The sequence below is a fragment of the Littorina saxatilis genome, linkage group LG10 (assembly GCF_037325665.1).
Source record: "Littorina saxatilis isolate snail1 linkage group LG10, US_GU_Lsax_2.0, whole genome shotgun sequence".
NCBI lineage: Eukaryota > Metazoa > Mollusca > Gastropoda > Littorinimorpha > Littorinidae > Littorina > Littorina saxatilis.
The window spans coordinates 12989452-13012926 of NC_090254.1; the positions used below are offsets into that span (position 1 = coordinate 12989452).

General features: G+C 43.2%; 1 protein-coding gene across 1 annotated transcript; it reads right to left on the bottom strand.

The window, feature by feature from the left end:
• Positions 1 to 6461: 6461 nt before the first annotated feature.
• LOC138978200 (uncharacterized) lies at positions 6462 to 21920 on the bottom strand. Its single transcript, XM_070350864.1, has 5 exons — positions 18978 to 21920; positions 16014 to 16211; positions 12030 to 12275; positions 11572 to 11780; positions 6462 to 10929 (listed from the first exon to the last, which is right to left on the bottom strand). Exons 1-5 carry the CDS (start codon positions 21162 to 21164, stop codon positions 9462 to 9464), a joined length of 4308 nt encoding a protein of 1435 aa, XP_070206965.1. The 5' UTR covers positions 21165 to 21920; the 3' UTR covers positions 6462 to 9461.
• Between the last annotated feature and the right edge of the window lie 1555 nt (positions 21921 to 23475).

Below are 23475 nucleotides of genomic sequence, written 5' to 3' on the forward strand. Positions count from 1 at the left end.
ACACCTTTGACTCTCGCTCGTTTCTTCTTCTTCTGACACTCTGCGCACAAAGATGTGTAAAGTGGGGTTCACGTAGAACAGGGTCCAGATTGCATTCATCTTGCTAAAACAACAACTGTCAACAGCATGTCAATGTACCCGAGCGCTACATTCAAACTACTAAAGATCGTGAACAACTTACGTCGAATAATAATAACAAATCTCCTTTATGAGAAAAAAAAACCCCGTTTACACAGTGTTTCTCAAGCGAACATTAATAATAATTTGATATCGTAGCTTATTTAACAGACCCGGTATGTGAGATAACACAACACAATTTTCTTATTAGCTGTTTTTGTTCCAGCAAGAACGATACAGTCAGTGTACTAAGCCTTTTTTACATTTAGTCAAGTTTTGACTAAATGTTTAAACATAGAGGGGGAATCGAGACGAGGGTCGTAATGTGTGTGTGTATGTGTGAGTGTGTGTGTGTGTGTGTGTGTGTCTGTGCGCGCGATTGTGTGTGTGTGTGTGTGTGTGTGTGTGTGTGTGTGTGTGTGTGTGTGTAGAGCGATTCAGAGTAAACTACTGGACCGATCTTTATGACATTTTACATGAGAGTTCCTGGGTATGATATCCCCAGACGTTTTTTTCTTTTTTTCGATAAATGTCTTTTATGACGTCATATCCGGCTTTTTGTAAAAGTTGAGGCGGCACTGTCACACCTTCATTTTTAAATCAAATTGATTTACATTTTGGCCAAGCAATCTTCGACGAAGGCTGGACTTTGGTATTGCATTTCAGCATGGAGGCTTACAAATTAATTAATGACTTTGGTCATTAGAAATATGAAAATTGTAATTATCTTTTTATAAAACGATCCAAAATTACTTTTATTTTATTCTTCATCATGTTCTGATTCCAAAAACATATGAATATGTTATGTTCGGATTGAAAACAAGCTCTGAAAATTAAAAATATAGAAATTATGATTAAAATTAAATTTCCGAAATCGTTTTTAAAAACAATTTCATTTTATTTCTTGTCGGTTCCTGATTTCAAAAACATATAGATATGATATGTTTGGATTAAAAACACGCTCAGAAAGTTAAAACGAAGAGAGGTACAGTAAAGCGTGCAATGCAGCACAGCGCAACCGCTATCGCGCTAAACAGGCTCGTCAGTTTCGCTGCCTTTTGCACTAGCGGCGGGCTACGGTCATTGTGAAAAAATGCAGTGCATTCAGTTTAATTCTGTGAGTTCCACAGCTTGACTAAATGTAAGTTCGCCTTACGCGACTTGTTGTTACCTCCCTTTGACATTATAATTATGTGTCAATTACTCTATCAGAGACAGCATTGGAGATAACCCGGTTTTAGTATTGTTTCACGATAGACGTTGAGCTGAATACCAACACTCAAATCTGTTTTTGACAAACACCACACGTACATCACTTTCTTTTCCAAGAGATGGTACTCATGACGTGACTTTGTCGTTTTCTGGAAGGCAGTTTTTACTTCTTCGATTGTTCTGAAGTACACTCGGGAGCAACTTTCTGCCGTCCTTTTCATAATGTTCAAACAAACGTCGAGTAAACAATTGTTCTTTTTCATTATCCTCCATGGTGACGAATAAGCTACTGGTGAAAACTCGACTCGAAATATTGGACCTCGGCTTTCCATTGTGGCATGCACTCATTCTTACGTGAAATTCAAACTGTGGTGAACACTATGTCAGAAATACATTATTTTTCATTACGAACCATCACTCATAATCGCACAATAAAATGTGCATTCATTTCAAAGCTCACTTGATTGAATGTCAGTTACTATATTCACACCATGACATTTTGTCAACACTTTGTCATAAAAAAAATGTTCTCACTGTCATCAAAGAGGTAATGTGTATTGCCTGAATTGCTTCAGGCAATAAGCGTAATTTTGAGAGTCAAATTTCAGGCATTACGTGTAATGCCTGGTATTTTTAGGCATTACGTGTAATGCCTAGTGGTCTCAGGCATTACACGTAATGCCTGAACATTTCAGGCATTACGCGTAATGCCTGGTTTCACTTAATGCCTGTAACATATACACTAAACTGGGTGGCCGAGTGGTAACGCACTTGCGCTCGGAAGCGAGAGGTTGCGAGTTCGACCCTGGGTCAGGGCGTTAGCAATTTTCTCCCCCCTTTCCTAACCTAGGTGGTGGGTTCAAGTGCTAGTCTTTCGGATGAGACGAAAAACCGAGGTCCCTTCGTGTACACTACATTGGGGTGTGCACGTTAAAGATCCCACGATTGACAAAAGGGTCTTTCCTGGCAAAATTGTATTGGCATAGATAAAAATGTCCACCAAAATACCCGTGTGACTTGGAATAATATAGGCCGTGAAAAGTAGGATATGCGCCGAAATGGCTGCGATCTGCTGGCCGATGTGAATGCGTGAAGTATTGTGTAAAAAAATTCCATCTCACACGGCATAAATAAATCCCTGCGCCTTGAATATGTGCGCGATATAAATTGCATAAAATAAAAAATATAAAAATAAAAAATAAATCCTTGCGCTTAGAACTGTACCCACGGAATACGCGCGATATAAAAGCCTCATATTGACTAAACGAGTTTAAAAATAAAATGTACACATTTTGACCAGGCCGTTTTCGCACCAAAACATTAGCACAGATGTCGAGTTCGACAGGTGCTTGGCCTTTACTGCTACATCGGCCAAAACAGCTGATAACAAAATTAACTAGTTTTCGTCAGGCAGTTTTTTGCAACACCTTAAATAAAGGACATTAAGTTCCCCGCCCTGTTCAACCCTCAACATACACACACAGATGCAGAATTGAATAGGTGGCCTTCGCTTGTACATCAGCATTTGAATTTAATTTTTACCAGGCTGTTTTTCAACACCGCGAGTACAGGGTATAAACTCTTCCTTCTCTCTCGACTTTGGAAAGTAATTACCGACAAGGCGTAACCGTGACACGGATGACCGATCACCCCCCTCCGGCTACGCACGATCGAACGCATCATCATGCGAAGTTCAGCACTGACTGACTATTAGGGTTTAACGTCCTCATATTTAAGGCGCAGGGATTTATTTATGCCGTGTGAGATGGAATTTTTTACACAATACATCACGCATTTACATTGGCCAGCAGATCGCAGCAATTTCGGCGCATATCCTACTTTTCACGGCCTATTATTCCAAGTCACACGGGTATTTTGGTGGACATTTTTATCTATGCCTATACAATTTTGCCAGGAAAGACCCTTTTGTCAATCGTGGGATCTTTAACGTGCACAAACCAATGTAGTGTATAACTGCGTGACTGTGGAACCCTACTCTTAAGACCTCTGCAAATCTGTGAAAATCACGTATTAAAAGCAAGAGATTGTCTTTAAAATAGAGATACTTTTACATAAGCTAGGAGTAGAACGTCTGGGAAAGCAAGGTCTGAAAACCGGGTGGGGTGGGGTACGGGTGGGGGTGGGGTCTTTAATCGGGGGATGTAGGAGGGGTTGGAGGTTGTCTTAAAAAGGGGTTCCACTGTATATAGGGACTGTACATACTAAATTAATGAATTTGTTTTATAATGACCGTTTGAAGTAACTGCCTTTTGAAAATTGCATTTTTTTCTTCTTCTTCTTCTGCGTTCGTGGGCTGAAACTCCCACGTACACTCGTGTTTTTGCACGAGTGGAATTTTACGTGTATGACCGTTTTTACCCCGCCATTTAGGCAGCCATACGCCGCTTTCGGAGGAAGCATGCTGGGTATTTTCGTGTTTCTATAACCCACCGAACTCTGACATGGATTACAGGATCTTTTCCGTGCGCACTTGGTCTTGTGCTTGCGTGTACACACGAAGGGGGATAAGCCACTAGCAGGTCTGCACATAAGTTGACCTGGGAGATCGGAAAAATCTCCACACTTAAGGTAGTTCACTGGACCCGTTAAATATAATTTGGTTTCTCCCAAAAGTTGGTTATTTTTTAAGTTCGATCTGTCTGCTATGCATTCAGCATAAAAAAAATATAGGGTAGTGGGTTCGTTTCGGAGCTATGAGTCTCGGAAGACAGTGCCCGTTTTGAATTTTGGACCGAAAAATCGAAAAATGGGTATGTTTTGAAAACGGCCAATTACACAAACATCTGCATAGGAATAGTCATTTAAAAAATATCACCCAAAGCAGCAATGGGCAGGTAACGAAGTGCACTGGTAAACGAAAATGTTGCGCATACTCAAACTTTGTGACGTCACGTCTTTTGCCAGAGTTTATTTTAAATTTGTTCCTCATGTTGAGGTATTTTATTGCTGGTAGCCTGGAAATAAATTACGATTTGATGAGATGGGTTGTAAACGCAAGAGCGATCAAAACGGCATTAAAAAAAAACAAAAAAAACGACAGGTTGGTAGTGTTTTTAGGGGGGGGTTCACTCCCTTGATTAACCCCACCCTTTGCACTATTACTGTCCAGTGTGCCTCAGAAAAATATGTGTCACGATAATGTAAAGGGCTGTTGTCCGATCATTTGTCTCAGATATATGAGCCAACTAAATTATGTTTTTAAAAACCACTGTTACATATGACCTCTGTTGAAAGTCAAAGGTCACCGCAACTTTGAAAGGCCACAAGTCCGATTCAAATGTAATAAAAACGCCAATCAAAAGGTGGAGGTCACTTGTTTGATACAAGTGTAATAATAAAAATTAATAATCAAGGCTTGGTTTATAATTTTGCTTAATAGTGCGTACTGTTATTTGTTACGGTTTGAAGGCTGGGACTTTTTGAGGGTGGAATTAAAGCAATTTTTCGCCTTATGGGCCCCTTATGCCTCGAAGGACTTCAATTATTGTATTATCTTCTGCCAGCGTACAGTAGAAAGAGGGCTGCATGTACACAAGACACTTGTTCTTAATACTACTGGCTGTTATTCTAGTTCAAACACCGGTTTTAACATGTGGTATTCTGATGCAATCACGCTGTGAGCATCACGGGTTGGGAGACACTCTCTTACCTGCTACCGGAGCTTCAATGTTAGCTTTGGTGATTATTACGATGTCACTGGCAAAGAGAACGGCTTTGTACCGATTTCATTAGATGCCCACGTGTTTTTGACCTCGTGGTTGGTAGGCGTGTCGCATTGTTTTTATTTCTGGCGGTGTCGTCATTTTCTGACGTCATTTGTTCTGGGCCGCGTCACCACACTTCCGCTGCCTGAAAAATGTGACGTTTGTTCTATTTACGTCATTCGAATGTTCGACGTGTTCTTCTTCTTCTTCTTCTGCGTTCCCTGTTCGATGTGTTCGAATTCCCAGCCTGCCAGGAAAAAATGGCGACACAACTCAGTGGCTTCCCTTTGTGTATGAAGAGTAATATCCCTGTCTCCATTTGACCTGCCTTAACCCACCAGGCGGCCGCGGCCGGGATTCGAACCCTCGACCTTCCGATTAAGAGGCCGACGTCTTACCACCCCGCCACAGCGCCCGAAAATTGCTTTTCAAAGTAACAGTATTAACAATCAGCTGTATGAAATCTGTGTAAAAGAGCGACTGCTGTTTTTGTGTTTTTGTTTTTTTTAAATTAGAGAAATTTCGCAGTGTTTTGTTGACAGAAAAGGTTGTACGCTTTCATGAATTGGAATTCATGCATCTGCAGCAAATAATCATTGAAAAGAAAATGCTGTTCCGCTGTTTTTATATCAAGAGCATATGAGAGTGTGTCACGCAAACAAACATACAATCAAGCAAAAATCAACATCATTTATCTAAACAAAATGAAGCCGCGTGAAGCGAAATTACTACATTTAGTTGGACTGTTGGACTCACAGAATGAAACTGAACGCACTGCATTTTTTCATCAAGACCGTATAGCATCGTGAGTCCCCCGCTCGTAGAAAAGGCAGTGACATTGACAAGCCAGAATAGTGCGGTAGTGGTTGCGCTGAGCAGGATATAACACGCTTTTCTGTATCTCTATTCTTTTTAACTTTCTGAGCTTGTTTTTAATACAAACTTAATCCAAACTTGACTAAATGTAAAAGAACTGTGGTTACTGGCTAAATGATCAAAATGAAGACCAACAACCCAAAACCACCACGTTACACAAACAAAAACGTAAACCCACCAGTGGCGGATTTAAGGGGGGGGGGCGAAGGAGGCCCTTCAGGGGGGGAGAGAGAGAGAGAGAGAGAGAGAGACACAGAGAGACAGAGAGAGACAGAGAGAGAGAGAGAGAGAGAGAGAGACAGAGACAGAGACAGAGAGACAGAGAGAGAGAGAGATGATTAAATGACAGTTTCTGAGCTCAGGTGGCCCTAGATTGCAGCATTTTGCTTCCTTGAAAAAATCTGCCCTTGCCCACCCAGCAAATAAAACAAGCAATGCAATTGCTGAAGGAACACACACACACACACACAAACACACGCACACACACACACAAACACACACACACACACACATACACACTAACACACACTCGTAAATCACGTGAGTTTATTCATGTGGTCGATAGTCCCCTTATCCTGATTTTCAAGGTGTCAAGGTACATTCTGGTGTTATGGAATTGTATTCGAAGCACGTGAGGTGAGTGATATATGGACATGCTATTCTGACAGGCAAGAAGCGATTCACGTCATTATTGTTCAAAGATAGTGCTTTCTATCGTTCAAACCCTGAAATTAAACGACCTCCGGAAATAACTCTGTCGAGTTTGTATGGGTTAGGCCTAAAAAAAAAAATAGGTGTGGTTACGGTAACCCGACCTACCCTATTTTTAGGGGCCGATCCTATAACTTTTTATTACATTTGTCAAAAAAAGAAAAGAAAAAAAAAACGAGTGCAAAAAACGCAATGAAAGCGAAAGCGCCCGTGTCGCACACTTATTTCCCTGTCAAGTAGGTTTAATTTGTACACATTAGAAAAAAAAGTTTAAAAAAAAAAAGTGATTGCCTACCTACCTACCCTATTTTTTTTGGCTATGTTACCGTAACCACACCTTTTTTTTTTTTTGGCCTTATGAAAGAGTGAATACTCTTACTAGTATTGAGGCAAACTTTTAACGCGTGCTCCTTGTCGCACGTGTTTCAGACACACCCAGACCTGTTTACCCCCATAAGTGTTTTGGAGTAATGCTCAGCCCCAAAAATAGTAATCCTGGCACAAAAATAGTAATCATCCAGCATTCGTCGCCAATTACAACGCACATGACAACTGTGTCTGCGAAACGCAATCATGCACATATATCCATCAGTCACAAACAAAACACATCAGTCAGTTTTTGTAGTCATCATAATTTCAAAGAAGATCACATCAAAAGCACATGTGCATCACTGATTCTTTTTCCTTTGCTCGTAGTAGCCTTTTTCAGTGTGTCAAGCGCTTCTCTACTGTACTTGCGCTTGCCGAATGAGTGAGGGCGAGACTTCGCCACAAGAAGGCTCTCCAGCGTCTCATCAGACAGACATGATCTCTTGTCAGTCCTGTGCTTTTTCACCCCATTTTGCCATTGAAAAAACCCCATGCCAAACATGTGAATTAATTAAAAAAATAAAGTAATTTTTTTTTTTTTTTTACTTTTTTTTTAATGAAAATCGTAGTCTTGACACGGATAGCGGAATGGCGTATTTTTTGCAGAAAATCGTAATAAATTACGCCAAAATCGTAAGGGTAAACAGGTCTGCGACACCCCTCCCCCTCGCTAGTGACTGACCTATAATGTCACCAGGGAAAGTTTGCCTCGATAAAAGCAAGGGTATTCACTCTTTCAAAACCCATACAAACCCGACAGAGTTATTTCAAAACATCGTCTATGGACGCCAAAACTTCCAGTTGTGACCTCTTTCACGATTGACATTAACAGCTTCAGTAGGAGTGGCTTACAAGAACACCGCACAAGACTCAAGATTGAAGACTCAAAATGTTACTGTCCTTATAAAAACAAGGAAAATTGCCATCCAGTGTCGGGTGGTTACAGACATAAAATACATCACATTTACTAAGAGTTGAGAATTGCGCTAAAAACCAATAACACATAGATATATTACATTTACTAAGAATTGAGAGTTGCACTAAAACACATCTGAAATGACTAAGCAGTCACTCACGACACACACACACACACACACACACACACACACACACACACAACACTCTCTCTCTCTTTCTTAGTTAAACTTAAAACCAATTACATATCCTCACATAGTAATACAAACTGACCTGCACTAGATCGGTACTTGAAAGATTTTTTTTCATGTGCGAAATAAATTGCAAAATTCCATTGTGAATGTTTGTCGATTTTTGAAATTGTGACTTAATTTATGCTTGTCGATTTTTGGGGTACCCTTATTGGAGTGGCTTTAACAGCTGTCACATTGACCCCTGTGAAAAATTAACATCAATACGAAAGTTTGCCACATCAAGCGCCTTTTAGGGCAAAGAACGTTTACAATAAATCACACTAGTATGATAAAGATATTAGACATTTTGTAACATAAATATCTGTATTTTATTTCAATCATCAATTCATAGGTTTTTTTATGGTTGCTTTTTGCTAAGCTAGGTCCATTTGGTCACCATAACCGGTTAATCGATGGCTCAGTGACGTAAGTATACCTTGAATCTAACATGAAAGACTTCCACATGCAATTAGAACAGGTAGTACTGACCGGTTGATCATTTCTGTTCCGATATTTTCACACACACACACACACTGGCACCTTGCCGCCTAACGCCAACACCAACACACACATGCTGGTAGTAAAGGAAGGGAGGTAAACACAGCTATATATGAGGAAACACCAAGTACAAGATAATAACCTCCCTTATGTCACTCTCCCCATCGCTTGTGAATAACGAGTGTGAATTTGATCATACGTGAATTCGACAAATTCAAGCAAAATCAAACAAAAGCAGACATGGCTTTCAAAGGATTTCTATTACCAACCAAAATATGTATTGATGTTATGATTTGTTTTAAACTAAATTCTTCGGGCAGTTAAGGGGTAAACTCCTGGAAAAGAAGTTACACGTACGTACAGTACTTCAACGCTGTGAAATTAAGTTTCGCTCATTGTTATGGTCAAATGAAGTGAAGATGTGTATGATAATTTAATTTGATTTCGCATTTCGTCGCCCTCGAGTATGCAATACTTTTGACAACCCTCTGGAACACAAATCCCATTGCATCGGCATACTCGGCGATTGCCGTGGTTATAATCAAAATAACCACTGTTGTTTCACTTAACATTCACTAGTCCAAGCTAATGATGATTGTACGATTTGGGTGTGACTTCCACGTTTATCGGTCACAAACGTGGATGTTCAGAAAACGAGAGATCTAATTAAATCGTCACAAAAGTCTCTTTTTCAAAATGTCAAAAATCCCCAGAATCAGGACCCCTGCTTTCTCGTATCACGCAGAAGTCTTCCAGCAAGTGATCAACATAAGCAAACTTCTATTGCTTCTTTAGCCTTCATCAGTCATTTGTCAGGCATGAATCTTTGCAGATAATAATGCAGCAGGTTGCCCCCAATGCGGAGCTTTCCCGTGGCCAATATACTTAGGACTTTGTCAATTTTGACTTCATCTGATTCCGGCTCATCAGGCTGGTGTACACTGGGATACGGGAAGCTCTGCTCCAGGTCCGAGAAGAGGAGGTAGTTCACCATGTGTGTGTCCACCTGCTGGTGCCGCTCCCTATCGTCCAGTCTGTCCAACTGACGGACTATCCTCTCTCTGTCCCGCCTCACACCCAGCTGATGACAGATGGTCAGACGACACGCGGACATCAGGCTGCGGGGGTTACGGGCCAGAGTCTCCACGTATTCACACAGCTCTTTGGCTTTCATTAATGTTCCGGACCAGCTGGGGAGATAACGTGCTTTGAGAGCTGCACTGAACCTGTGAAGTTCTGCGTTGGAACAGGCCCCAGCTTGGTACAGTGCTTCCATCAGGGGCAAGTCACCCTCCGCTGCTGCTGTCTGGAACGGGGAGGCCACCTCATACTGCTGTACAAAACAAGGGGTGGGCTCTACGATTCCACTTTTCATTTTCCGGGATGCATCTGTGAACCGAGACTGAAAAGTCCCCACTCCCAGCTTGACGCATTCCAGTACTATCTCGTGATCGTAACAGTTGGTGGCTGAACACAGGGCTGTCATCCCATCGTAGTTGACAGTCAGCGGACTGTTGCCTCTTGCTACCAAGCTACGCACGGTATCGGCCATTCCCACTGCACACAGTTTGTGCAGCGCTGTGTTTCCGAACTTGTCAACTTTCTTTGTGTCTACCTGGCTCCACATCAAAGCTGTGTCGATGATTTTCGTATTATTCTGAGCGACCAGATACTCCCAGGCAGTGCTTCCCTCAGGATCTGGCCTGTTTATGTCTCCATGAAATTCTATCAGCAGTTTGACGGGACTGCGGAATAAATCCGTCACGGTTTCTCGTTTGCGGACAACTCTGTGCAGCAAAATGTATCCCTCGCTGTCAGGGATGTTCTGGTCTGCTCCCTGCTCCACGAGTTTGACCACACCTGTCCAGTCTCCCCGTCTTGCCCACCTGTGCAGCAAGGTGTTTCCCTCCTCGTCCTTCTTGTCGATATCCGCCCCGTGCTGCAGACAGTGCGTCACCACGCTCCACTGGTGACGTTCCGCCGCCGCCTGCAGGGCCACGTCTCGTTCAGTCTTGCCCTCTGGATCTCGCTCTTCCACCAGTCGCTTCACCGCCCACCACAAGCCTTTGGACAGCGCCTGTTGGAAGATCGTCTGCCTCTCGATGACGGAGAGCGGTTCTTTCAGACTTCCTATGCAGTGAGCTGCCAGACTTCCCTCCCTGTGCTCCAGGGCTTGGCGCATCACGTGACGTATGACGGAGTCAGTGACGTCATGTTCTGTAACTCGAGCTGCCAGCAGCCACTGGTGATGCTCCAAAAATATTGGTATGGCGCTGCAACATACATGCGGCATGGATGACTCATAGGAATAAAGATATACTTGACACAACTGAACATTCCTTCAGCTGAGCTTCCAAGGACTGCATATTTCACACCAGAGATTCAAAAATGAAATACAGGGCAGGGGCGGATCTGGGTTTTGAAAGGGGGGGGTGCAAAGTTCTTTTTTTTTTTTTTGGTATCTTATCAGCGAAGGCGCGAAGCGCCGAACCGATGGCGCGAAGCGCCGAGCATGCTAGGGGGGTCCGGAATTTTTTTTTAAAAAGGAAGCAAAATTGTGCAATCTGGTGCAATCTGAGCGTGTAAAGTGCTATTTTCAGGTGATACATTTTTCTTCTTTTTTTGTTTTCTTCTTTTTTTTTTCTTCTTTTTTTTGTCCCGCTGGGGGGGGGGGGTGCAATTGCACCCATTGCACCCCCCCCAGATCCGCCCCTGCAGGACCCTGGACGTTTGGGACAAACAATACAGAAATTGTGCCAAACTTCTATGAATGGACACGTGACCAAATCGTTGTGTACTATGCACACAGAACACAAAACACCAATGTTTAAAATATACACACTACTTTAAGAAAAACATCTATCAATCTCAACTCTTTAAATTAAAATAACTACAGAGCGCTTAACAATACCCACCTAAGTCGTAGCTCCACACTGACTCCTCGCTCTAACAGCACTCTGACCACGGACCACTGTTGCTGCTCCATGACCAGGGGGAACAACTGTTTTCTCAGAGCAGGAGAGTTGCGTCCCCTGACCAGCTGTGTCAGCACGTGCCACGCCCTGGCTTCCAGTGCCGCCATCATGGCTTGCCACACCTCCCCCTCCGTCCCTCTGCGCCGTATCTGTTTGCATGGCAGACAACCACGAAAGTTTGGTATTTTTTTCTTTATTTTTCAGGCCACAGTTTGACTTTAATTACCATTTCACCGTCTATAACGTTGAAGTGGTCGTCTACATTAACACTCAAAAAAGAATCCAGACTTGAAACGGAGCAAAACATAAATCCAGTTTAAAAGCGATCACACGTGTGATTAATCAGAATCCAATAACAAAGATTTTCTTTACTTGCAATTCATGAATGAAACACCCACCTTGTACAACACAGCAGACCAGTTCTTGCTACTAACAGCACCATCAAAGTCCTTGGCCTCTCGCGCCAGTTTCTTGCCCAGATCTCTGAGCTGTGTCAGCCTGTCCTTGTAGCGCGTGACGACGTCTTCAGGCGGATGTGGGTCCCTGCTGATGTTGGCTGTGAACAGCTCGGCATGCACTGTGCGCACGTCTGCCCCACGCTCCAACATTTCATGCACCGTGTCCCAGTCTCCGTGCTTTGCCACCTGGTCAATAAAATTGTTGACAGAGTTAAGGCAAAGACAGAGACTAAATGGCTTCCTGCATTTCATGCACCGTGCTCCAGTCTCCGTGCTTTGGCATCTGGTCAATAAAATTGCTGACAGAGTTATGGCAAAGACAGAGACTAAATGGCTTCCTGCATTTCATGCACCGTGCTCCAGTCTCCGTGCTTTGTCACCAGGTCAATGAAATTGTTGAAAGAGTTAAGGCAAAGACAATCTTAAACAAATGAGACAGAGCGCTGTTTAGAGATCTGACAAACTTTGATATATCTCAGATTTATATAAGGCAAAGACAGAGACTAAATGGATTCCTGCATTTCCTGCACCGTGTCCCAGTCTCCGTGTTTTGCCGCCTGGTATTGTTGTAAGATGGTTATCATTTTGTGCCTAAGACAAAACTTCGACAGTGTGTATTTTATGGATATGGGTATCGTTTCTGTGTTTATTCTAGTGATATCATGTAATCCTTGACGAACTAGAACATCAATTTGTGTCTTAGACTCACCAAACAGACACTCCTCTTGTATTGTATCGCATTGTATTGTATTGCATTGTACTGTATTGTATAGTATAGTATAGTATAGTATAGTATAGTATAGTATAGTATAGTATAGTATAGTATAGTATAGAACAGTATAGTATAGAACAGTATAGTATGGTATGGTATGGTATGGTATATTATAGTATTGTATTGTACTGTACTGTACTGTCCTGTACTGTACTGTACTGTACTGTACTGTACTGTATTATATAACATTGCAACATCAAACGGCATTTGAAATTCTAGGTATCACACCTGGCGCGTCTCAACTTTCTTCAGTCCACGTTCCATAAAGAGCATACGCTACTGTCCGCTCAAGGTGTCTTGACACCTCAGCCTCACCCTTCTCCAACTCGACCCCCCACCCCCCACCCCCTGCCCCTCCCTTTTTTCCATGCACACATCACCTGTCTGTCTGCAGACACCTCTGGGCTGCACACGGACTTGGTGTGTATGTAAGTGGAAGGATGCTATTATCCCATGTACAAGCATGGTGACCTATCTGGTGATTACAAAGATGGTCTACAGGGGGACACTCCTGAGCTGTTCTGCATTGAGCCCCTATTGTGACAGCTCAGCAGCGTGAAGATGCGTCACTGGCAGCTGTATATGGCTTGGCCCTCCCCACATCCCCCCATATACAGTCGAGACCGGATGTAAGAAAGTCGTCGGGACCCACTTTTTGTCTTTCATACATCCGGTCTTTACTAAATCCGGTTAACCGGATGTATGAAAATATTGTGGATTGACTTTCATACATCCGGCCACGCGTCTGTTACTTGATAAAAGTAGGGGTTTTTTTCATATCATTTTTGCATTTATTTGTTTTTTTATGTTTAAATGTTTTGATACATATCCTTGTTAGAAGAAAAGGTTTGTGAATAACAAGTGGAAAAGTACATGTACTTACGCACGTACGCGCGCGCGCACGTGTGTGTGTGTGTGTGTGTATGTGTGTGTGTGTGTGTTTGTGTGTGGCTCAACTGTATTGTGTGTGTGTTCCCTCCACAACCCTTTTGACAATGTTTTTGGTCGTGGAAGCTTTGTAATGACCGTTGGCGTAGCAAATAACATTTTCTGAGTTCTCTCTCTCTCTCTCTCCCCCTCTCTCTCTCTCTCTCTCTCTCTCTCTCTCTGTCCAAAACGCACACATTTATCACACACACGCGCGCGCACTGAATACAAAAAAGTGAGTTAAACTTAAAACCAGTTTAATGGATTAAAACAACAACAACAACATAAAAAAACCTGAGTCACACCCACGACCAATGCCTCTGGTTCTAATTGTACAAAAAAATTCCTTCCTGGGCTATTATGGCTCTTCAGTCCAGTCCAGCAGCGCTTTGTCCACAGACGGCAGCTGAGAGCTCCGTGCCCGCTTGCTCGTCGTCACAGTATCGCCGCTTTCTTGCCTAAGCAAGATATTTTTTCTTGTCTTTCATGATTTTCGACAGCGTTGGCAGGGGGACACCTAAATCAATGGCCATCTGTGTTCGGGATTTGTGTGGACTGTCCTCTACTGCCTTTATGATTTTAAGGCGCCCAGACAATGTCAACACTCTACGTTTGCCTGTAGCTTTCGCTTTGCGGTCCGCCATTTTGCAAGTTCGAGTCGCTATGGAAGGGAAATTACTGGGACCCGGCTTTGCCGGGTAGCCGGCGCACGAAGGAAAGGAGATAAACGCGCAAAACACTGGAGACCTTCTAAAAATAGTAACGTGCAGTGACCTTCTAAAAATAGTAACGTAGTAACGGGAATATGGATTGACGCCACGCGGAGGAAGGGAGATAATCGCGGCTGAAAACACTGGAGAAGATAAGGAAGAGTTACTGGTAGTGGATCCAGACCAAAAAAACCAAAATGGGTTCAGCGCGCACAGCGCTGCGCGCTGAGAGCACGTGTTCAAATATCTCATCGACCAGGTTGTGTCCAGGGTGTACCTGAATATGATCACCAAATTTGAAACAGATCCATCGAGAACCTTGACCGCGCATCGCGCACAGACACAGAGACAGACAGACACACAGACACTCAGACACTAGTCGTATATATATATAGATACTAGAATGAATACCCGCTTCGCCGGGTAGCCGGCTTCGCCGGGAAGAAGTACTTAGAGCCGTACGCCGGCTTCGCCGGGTCCGAACAATGGACCCGCCAAGCTTAGGTCCCTCCCAGATTCGTGGAATGGAAACAGCACGAAAATGATTCAGTGGCCATAATGCCATTCCTGACCATATCGAGTCCCATCCTTGTCGACGAATGTAACCGTGTTAATCACCTTTGGAGGCGAACTCCACTCAAACAGGATTGAGCAATTTATAGCTTATCTGTAAGCCCTTTTGAACTGTTATGGCTTTTCAAAGGAAGGCCAGTACATACAAATACACAAAAGCCGCCAGACCACATCACAAACAGAACTGAACAATCCCCAGGTGTTGCTCACATAGAGAGACACACACACACACACACACACACACACACACACACACACACACACACACAAACACAGAGAAGCCGTATCTATAGAGAGATAGATGACAGTGTATTTTTCGCGTGGCTATAAATTGATTCGACCTTTGCACTTTTACAGTGAGGATAATTTACGGGTCCAATTTACGTTCTGGACACTGCGGTGACCTTCTAAAAATAGTAACAGAACGCCGGGAATATCCGAAGACGTGCACCATACGAAGGAAGGGAGGTAAACGCTGAAAACCTGGAGAAGATGAGAAGATAAGGAAGAGTTACTTATAATGGTGAAATGAACACAAAAACCAAAATCGGTTCAGCGCTGCGCGCTGAGAGCACGTGTTGAAATATCTCATCGATGATATTGTGTCCGGGGTGTAGCTGAATACGGTGTCCAAATTTGAAAAAGATCCACCGAGAACTTTGGCTTTGGTGTGTCGGTATGGGGGCCCGGGTAGCTGAGGTGGAACCAAAATAGCTGAGGTGGAACCAAAATCGGTTCAGCGCTGCGCGCTGAGAGCACGTGTTGAAATATCGACCAGGTTGTGTCCTGTCCCGGGTCTACCTGAATATGCCCACCAAATTTGAAGCAGATCCATCGAGAACTTTGGCCGTGCATCGCGAACTCACACACAGACACAGAGACAGACAGACACACAGACACTCAGACACTAGTCGTATATATATATAGATAAATGCATCATACCTGTCTGTAGACACGCCTGCGCTGGTCCTTGTTCAGCCCTTGTTGGGCCAGCATCAAGAAGACACGCCACTGACCGCTGTACATGGCCTGACCCAGGGCCCAGCCCCGCTCGTCGTCATACAAAGAATGGTCGGCCAGCTGGCTCACTGCTTCCCAGCGCTTTCCCTTCACTGCATTGCAAAGTACGAAGCGACGGACCTGGGTTTGATAAAAGTATAACAATAACATAAAGTGTTACGTTTTACATTGCAAACAGAATGTATGTATTTGTGCAAATCTCTCTGCTGGGCCTAATTTCGAATTTGTTGAGACCGTTAATTTTTTTTAAAGTACTTGAAAATAGATAAACTTACTTAACGTTTCTCATCATGACTCGCTGAATAATGTCCATTTGACAAGTACATAGACATTAATTGATTGATAAATAGTACATAGTACTTCATATGAACAATATGTAAATTATCAGATAGGTCAGCAAATATACAAAAGCACACTTAATTAATACATTATTAATAATTTATTATTAATTAACAAATCGGTATATTTGAGGATGAAAATCGCTTGTTCATTTCAATGCTTGTTATTCTCTCAGGTGCCAGGAGACTGGTTCCGTATAACTCTCACTTTCTCTATGTCACATGTCGTATGCATTTAGAGTGCTTACTTCCCTTTGTTTATCAGATCAGAAAATATACATTGACCTCATATGCTTGCACAGATCAGCTAAAAATAGCAGGCACGACAAGGCTATCACAGAATTTTGTTTCAGAACTAACAGAATCCCTGCTGCTCCTAATGGACGATGTTAGGCAATAACTCTGCCAAGTTGTTATGGGTTGATCTGGGTTGCCAAAGAGTTCCTTTCCTGTTTCCATTGAAACACTGAGCCAAGCCTACAATGTCACGTCTGGCTTACATCAGTGTTTATATGGACAAGCAAAGAAAAACAAGGGAAAGCAACTCTAGCACAACCCATACAAAACCCACATAGAGTTATTTGTGAAATTCCTCTGCACACAGTTCACACGTTAAAGGTACCATCATTCTTGCGCACATCATCAAGTTCATCACAGATCTGACCAGGCTTTTACATCAATCAATCAATGAGGCTTATATCGCGCATATTCCGTGGGTACAGTTCTAGGCGCTCTGCAGTGATGCCGTGTGAGATGAAATTTTATACGGCCAGTAGATTGCAGCCATGTCGGCGCATATTTACTTTTCACGGCCTTATTCCAAGTCACACGGGTATGGTAGACAATTATTAACTGTGCCTAAGCAATTTTGCCAGGAAAGACCCTTTTGTCAATCGTGGGATCTTTAACGTGCACACCCAATGTAGTATACACGGGGGGGTGGTTCGGACACCGAAGAGAGTCTGCACACAAAGTTGACTCTGTGAAATAAATTTCCGCCGAACCTGGGATCGAACTCACGCTGACAGCGGCCAACTGAATACAAATCCAGCGCGCTACCAACTGAGCTATATCCCCGCCCCGCTTTTACATCATCAAGTTCATCACAGATCTGGCTAGGCTTTTACATCGGACAAGTTCATCCTTCTTCTTCTTCTTCTTCTTCTGCGTTCGTGGGCTGAAACTCCCACGTACACTCGTGTTTTTTGCACGTGTGGAATTTTACGTGTATGACCGTTTTTTTACCCCGCCATTTAGGCAGCCATACGCCGTTTTCGGAGGAAGCATGCTGGGTATTTACGTGTTTCTATAACCCACTGAACTCTGACATGGATTACAGGATCTTTTTCGTGCGCACTTGGTCTTGTGCTTGCGTGTACACACGGGGGTGTTCGGACACCGAGGAGAGTCTGCACACAAAGTTGACTCTGAGAAATAAATCTTTCGCCGAACGTGGGGACGAACTCAGGCTGACAGCGGCCAACTGGATACAAATCCAGCGCGCTACCGACTGAGCTACATCCCCGCCCAAGTTCATCCTTCAACATAGGTTAAAAAAATATTAAAAAATAAAAAGTACGGCCTGGTTGATTCATGTAGATAGTACGGCTCGTTTGCTGAATTAGATATATGATATTTCTTATTGTCCTTGGCGAATTTCCTCAAGGAGATTCGGGCTGCTATCCTCGGGGATAGTGTGCACCGACAGGATAGTGCTACCATTTTTTTGAGTCACTTGAGAAAAAGTGACTCTATGTAATCGGTCGGCCGTCCGTAGACACCACCTTAACGTTGGACTTTTCTCGGAAACTATCAAAGCGATCGGGCTCATATTTTGTTTAGTCGTGACCTCCAATGACCTCTACACTTTAACGATGGTTTCGTTGACCTTTGACCTTTTTCAAGGTCACAGGTCAGCGTCAAAGGAAAAATTAGACATTTTATATCTTTGACAAAGTATCTCGGAAACTATCAAAGCGATCGGGCTCATATTTTGTTTAGTCGTGACCTCCAATGACCTCTACACTTTAACGATGGTTTCGTTGACCTTTGACCTTTTTCAAGGTCACAGGTCAGCGTCAAAGGAAAAATTAGACATTTTATATCTTTGACAAAGTTCATCGGATGTGATTGAAACTTTGTAGGATTATTCTTTACATCAAAGTATTTACATCTGTAGCCTTTTACGAACGTTATCAGAAAAACAAGGGAGATAACTAGCCTTTTCTGTTCGGCAACACACAACTTAACGTTGGGCTTTTCTCGGAAACTATAAAAGTGACCGGGCTCAAATTGTATGTGAACGTGACTCATTGTGTTGTGAATAGCAATTTCTTCCTGTCCATCTGATGCCTCATATAATATTCAGAACTGCGAAAGTGACTCGATCGAGTGTTTGCTCTTCTTGTTTGTTCTTCTGCATGCGTGTATTCGTGTTTTACAAACTCTGTGACTTTCGCTGAGCTATGTCCCCATTCCACAATTGTTTGTGCGATATGGACGGAAGCAGCAGGAATTCTTAGACTAAAGTACGCACACACGTCCTTACCTCTTCCGGTACGTGATACCAACAAGTGTGTCCGACAAGATCCAAGTAGATTTTAGTAGAACTCCATTTAACCATGTACTTGAGAGACACGTTCTGCAGTGTAGGTACCAGTGGAACCAGGGCGAACACAGCTAGTAACTCTTCAAACGTTCGAAATTCCATGCTTCTCCAATTTGGAGCGACCTTTTCCAACACAAGCTGAATCAACAGATGTTCCCAGTCCCTGAGCAGCTTTGTCTCTGTGCATTCTCCTTCCCTGTTGCATTCGACTTTCACTCTGGCGTGACTGTCCAGGGCCACTGCAGTCCATCGTTTCAGACAGTCCACAAAACTGTCCCATTCCTGTGACTGTCTGTCAGAACTCACTGTGTCCAGTGTTGTGAAAACTTCTTCGAGCACAACACTCATCTCCCCAAAGGCCAGCGAAAAGGTCTTGTTTGACGCCCATAGCCTGTTGCAGGTTTGATAAGCTGTTTCATGCGGAGCAATTGTCGAAACTATCTTGTGTTTGTGGGTGTAGAACCATTCACGGGAAAACAAAAAGTACATAAGTTCTTTAAAGCGTGAGTCCTGTTTCAAAGCTTCCTCGAACAACGAGAACAGAGTGTCATTATCAAATTGCTGAAGAAGACTACACCACAGAGAATCATCTGTGTACAGCTTGTTATTCAGTTGCAACCATTCATGACCCCTGCTGAGCTCCATAACATAGTCCCGTTCAAGCAACGCCTTGTCGACCAAGTGCCACTTTGACCATTTTACGAGCTGCACGAGCACACAGTCAAGCTCTTCGGGGAAACAGTTTCGCAAGATTCTAGCCGCGTCCTCAGAACTGGCATGCTCTGATGCGATGAGCACAGCCTGTAATCTGGTCGTGCAGTTCACCACACAGTCTGCACGCAGCATCAAAGATAGGATACCCCAGAAACCTTTGTTGGCCACTGTCATCATAACACTGTCCAGCTCAAGGCCCTGGATCAATTCCGTCCGCAGTAGAGGAGCCAGATCTTTCTTTTCCGCCTTTGTGCATGTTTCCTTCAACGCCCAGGTGAGGCATTCCTTGCTGCATTGCCTCTTCTTCTCGATCAGTTCTGATGCCAGCTCATAGGCACCTCTTTCTATAAGCCTTGTCAGAACGAAGTCATGGTTCAGATCGCGAGTGCAACACGGTAAAATAAATACGGTGAACTGACGAGTGTCTGCTACCCGGGCGGCTTCCTCCACTCCCCACTGACGCGAGGACTTGCTGACCAGTTGGTGAGCGACCAGCAGACTGACCAGCCGCCAGTTCTCCCTCGCTACAACCTCTCTTATAATGAGGTCTCCTTCTTCCTCAGAGCAAAACCGTGCGATGTAGAGCGTTTCAACGATATCAGCATTCTTACCTGCCTCTTGCACTGCCCAGAGTCGGACAGAACGGCTGATCCTGCACGGCTGTGGATGCTGAATGAAAATGTGTCTATCCATCGACACAGCAGACGACCAGAAACCATTCATCTGATTATTTAGACCTGTTATGTACATGGAGTATTCCACCATTTCTCTTTGGTCTTCTGGCTTTTCTCTGGCACCAGTTTCTGCTGCTTTGAACGAGACAGTGGCCATATCTTTGTTTGCTTTTTGAAAGTATGCACCCACATTGTGCCACCTGGCATTTCTCACTTCTTCCTTGACCTGCCTGTCGTCTGGTTCTGTACGACTGTCTTCACTATCAGCATCCGTCGCTGTATCATAACCTGACCCACAGCTGTCAGATTCTGCCGTCTCATAATCAGATTCTGCCGTCTCATAATCAGATTCTGCCGTCTCATAATCAGATTCTGCCGTCTCATAATCAGATTCTGCCGTCTCATAATCAGATTCTGCCGTCCCATTTTCAGACTCTGCCGTTTCATAATCGTTCACTGATGTCTCACAATCAGATTCTGTCATCTCATGATCAGCTTCTGCCATTGTATCACTATATATATGCTCTGTTGTCTCACAATACGACTTTTCTCTCCCATTATGAGATTCTGCTGTTTCGTTATCTGATTTTGCTTTGTCTTGATCTGATACAGCTAAAGCAGCTTCTGCTGTCTCATAGCCAGGTTTGACTGTTTCATTCTCACAATCAGATGTCTCAACAATAAATCCTCCAGATAGTGTCGCACGAAGTGCTTCCCATTCTGTATTTTCGCCTTCCATGATGTTGAAGTTGTTGGAAGTGCTGTGCTACTGTATTCTTCTACTCCCTCGCTAAAAAATAGAAATGCCAGAAAAAGCTGAAGGCATCTCTGCAACGACCGTTTACTAGCTTAGTCCAAATACTCTTGCTTGCAAGTAAGGCCAAAAAAAAAGGTCTGTTTACGGTAACATAGGCCAAAAAAATAGGGTCGGTAGGTCGGGATTTTTTTTATTTTTTTTTTTCCCCAAAAACCATATTTTTACGTTATTTTTTTTTTCTTCCCCCAAATAGCAAAAAAAAGTCTAGGGTCGCGCGAAAAAAATAGGGTCGGTCGGGTTACCGTAAACAGACTTTTTTGTTGTTGGCCTAATCACTTTACTCAGAACGCCCCAAAATACAAAAGGAAAACTGCAGCCTTAACGGGATGATGCACATGCACCTACAAAATAGAAGTGTTTCCTTTAGAAGAACAAAAAAACCAACAAAAAACCTGCACTTCGGGTAGAATGACCGCGGTCTTTTGTGTGCCACGGCGGTGACACGGGGTTAACACGGGGTTGAAAATAAATGCTGTCTCACACAAAGTTGACGCCGTGTCCGTCCCGGCATAGATTATAACCAGGGATCCGAGAATCACAATTCGAGTACTCTCGAAGTAGGCCATCAGACCTCCTCAACTTATATCGGTACACAGTGTTTCGAGTTTTTACTGCTTTTTTACATTTAGTCAAGTTTTGACTAAATGTTTTAACGTAGAGGGGGGAATCGAGATGAGGATCGTGGTGTATGTGTGTGTGTGTGTGTGTGTGTGTGTGTGCGTGTGTGTATGTGTGTGTCTGTGTGCGTGTATGTATGTATGTATGTGTGCATGTGTAGAGCGATTCAGAGAAAACTACCAGACCGATCTTCATGAAACGTAACATGAGAAATCCTGAGTATGGCATCCCCAGACGGTTTTTTTTCTCATTTTTGGGATACATGTCTGTGATGACGTCATATCCGGCTTTTCGTGAAAGTTGAGGCGGTACTGTCACGCTCTCATTTTTCAACCAAATTAGTTGAAATTTTGGTCAAGTAATCTTCGACGAAGCCCGGACTTTGGTGTTGCATTTCAGCTTGGAGGCTTAAAAATTAATTAATGAGTTTGGTCATTAAAAATCTGAAATTATATTTCTGAAATCGATTTAAAAACATGTTTATCTTATTCCCTGTCGGTTCCTGATTCCCCTAAAACATATAAATATATTATGTTTGGATTAAAAACAAGCTCAGAAGGTTAAAAAGAATACAGATACAACAAAGCGTGCTATCCTGCTCAGCGCAACCACTACCGTGCTGTACTGTCTTGTCAGTTTCACGAGCGGGGGACTGACGATGCTATGCGGTCTTGGTGACAAAATGCAGTGCGTTCAGTTTCATTCTGTAAGTTCAACAGCTTGACTAAATGTAGTAATTTCGCCTTACGCGACTTGCTCCTCATTGTGAGTGTTTGTGGGGAACCGAAGGTTGGTAACAGTTCGTCCTGAGATGTGACACATATTGTAAGTGCAGTCTTGAAGATCTTGGTGGTACATCTCATCCTTATCAGTAGGAACAGAATATCAGTCAAATGTTGTTGAAGGGCTTCCTCCAGGAGTCTACAGCTAGGTTTCAGCCATTCACTCCAGCCGCTTCGTCTTTATTGTCTGTAAGAGAATTACAAACACAATAAGTAACAAGCAAAAGTAGAAAGAGAGAGAGAGAGAGAGAGAGAGAGAGAGAGAGAGAGAGAGAGAGAGAGAGAGAGAGAGAGAGAGAGAACTCAGAACTCAGAATTTTTATTGTAAACCACACTGTTGTGTTTGTACAAGGGGGGAGTAGAGTTTCCATTTCAATGTATACTCTCTCAGAGACAAGTAAGAACAAGTGCATATACAGTGCTAAGGGTTGAAACATATCGATCGGAAATCATTTACACACATTCATTTTAGCCTAGCAGTTGCTGTCGATGCCTGAATGCATAAAATGTATACCGGGAGAGTGCCCACAACCTACTTTTGTTTTGTGTTAGTAGTATCTGCATTGACGAGTTTTCGAGTTGACCAATTTCAAAGACATTTTCCAAGTAAGTTTCTCTTATATCCGAGTATACTGGGCACTTAAAAAGAAAGTGGTGCTCGTTTTCGTGAGGGTATCTGCAAAGTGGGCAAACATGGGAACCGTTTGCAGAGTATCTCTGTTTGTTGCACATCAAGGGTGAAACCCCAAGTCTGAATTTTGTGAACACTTTTTGAATATATGGATTGTCTATTTGGTCAAGGTACCTTTCTCTTCCAAAATCAGGTTTAAACA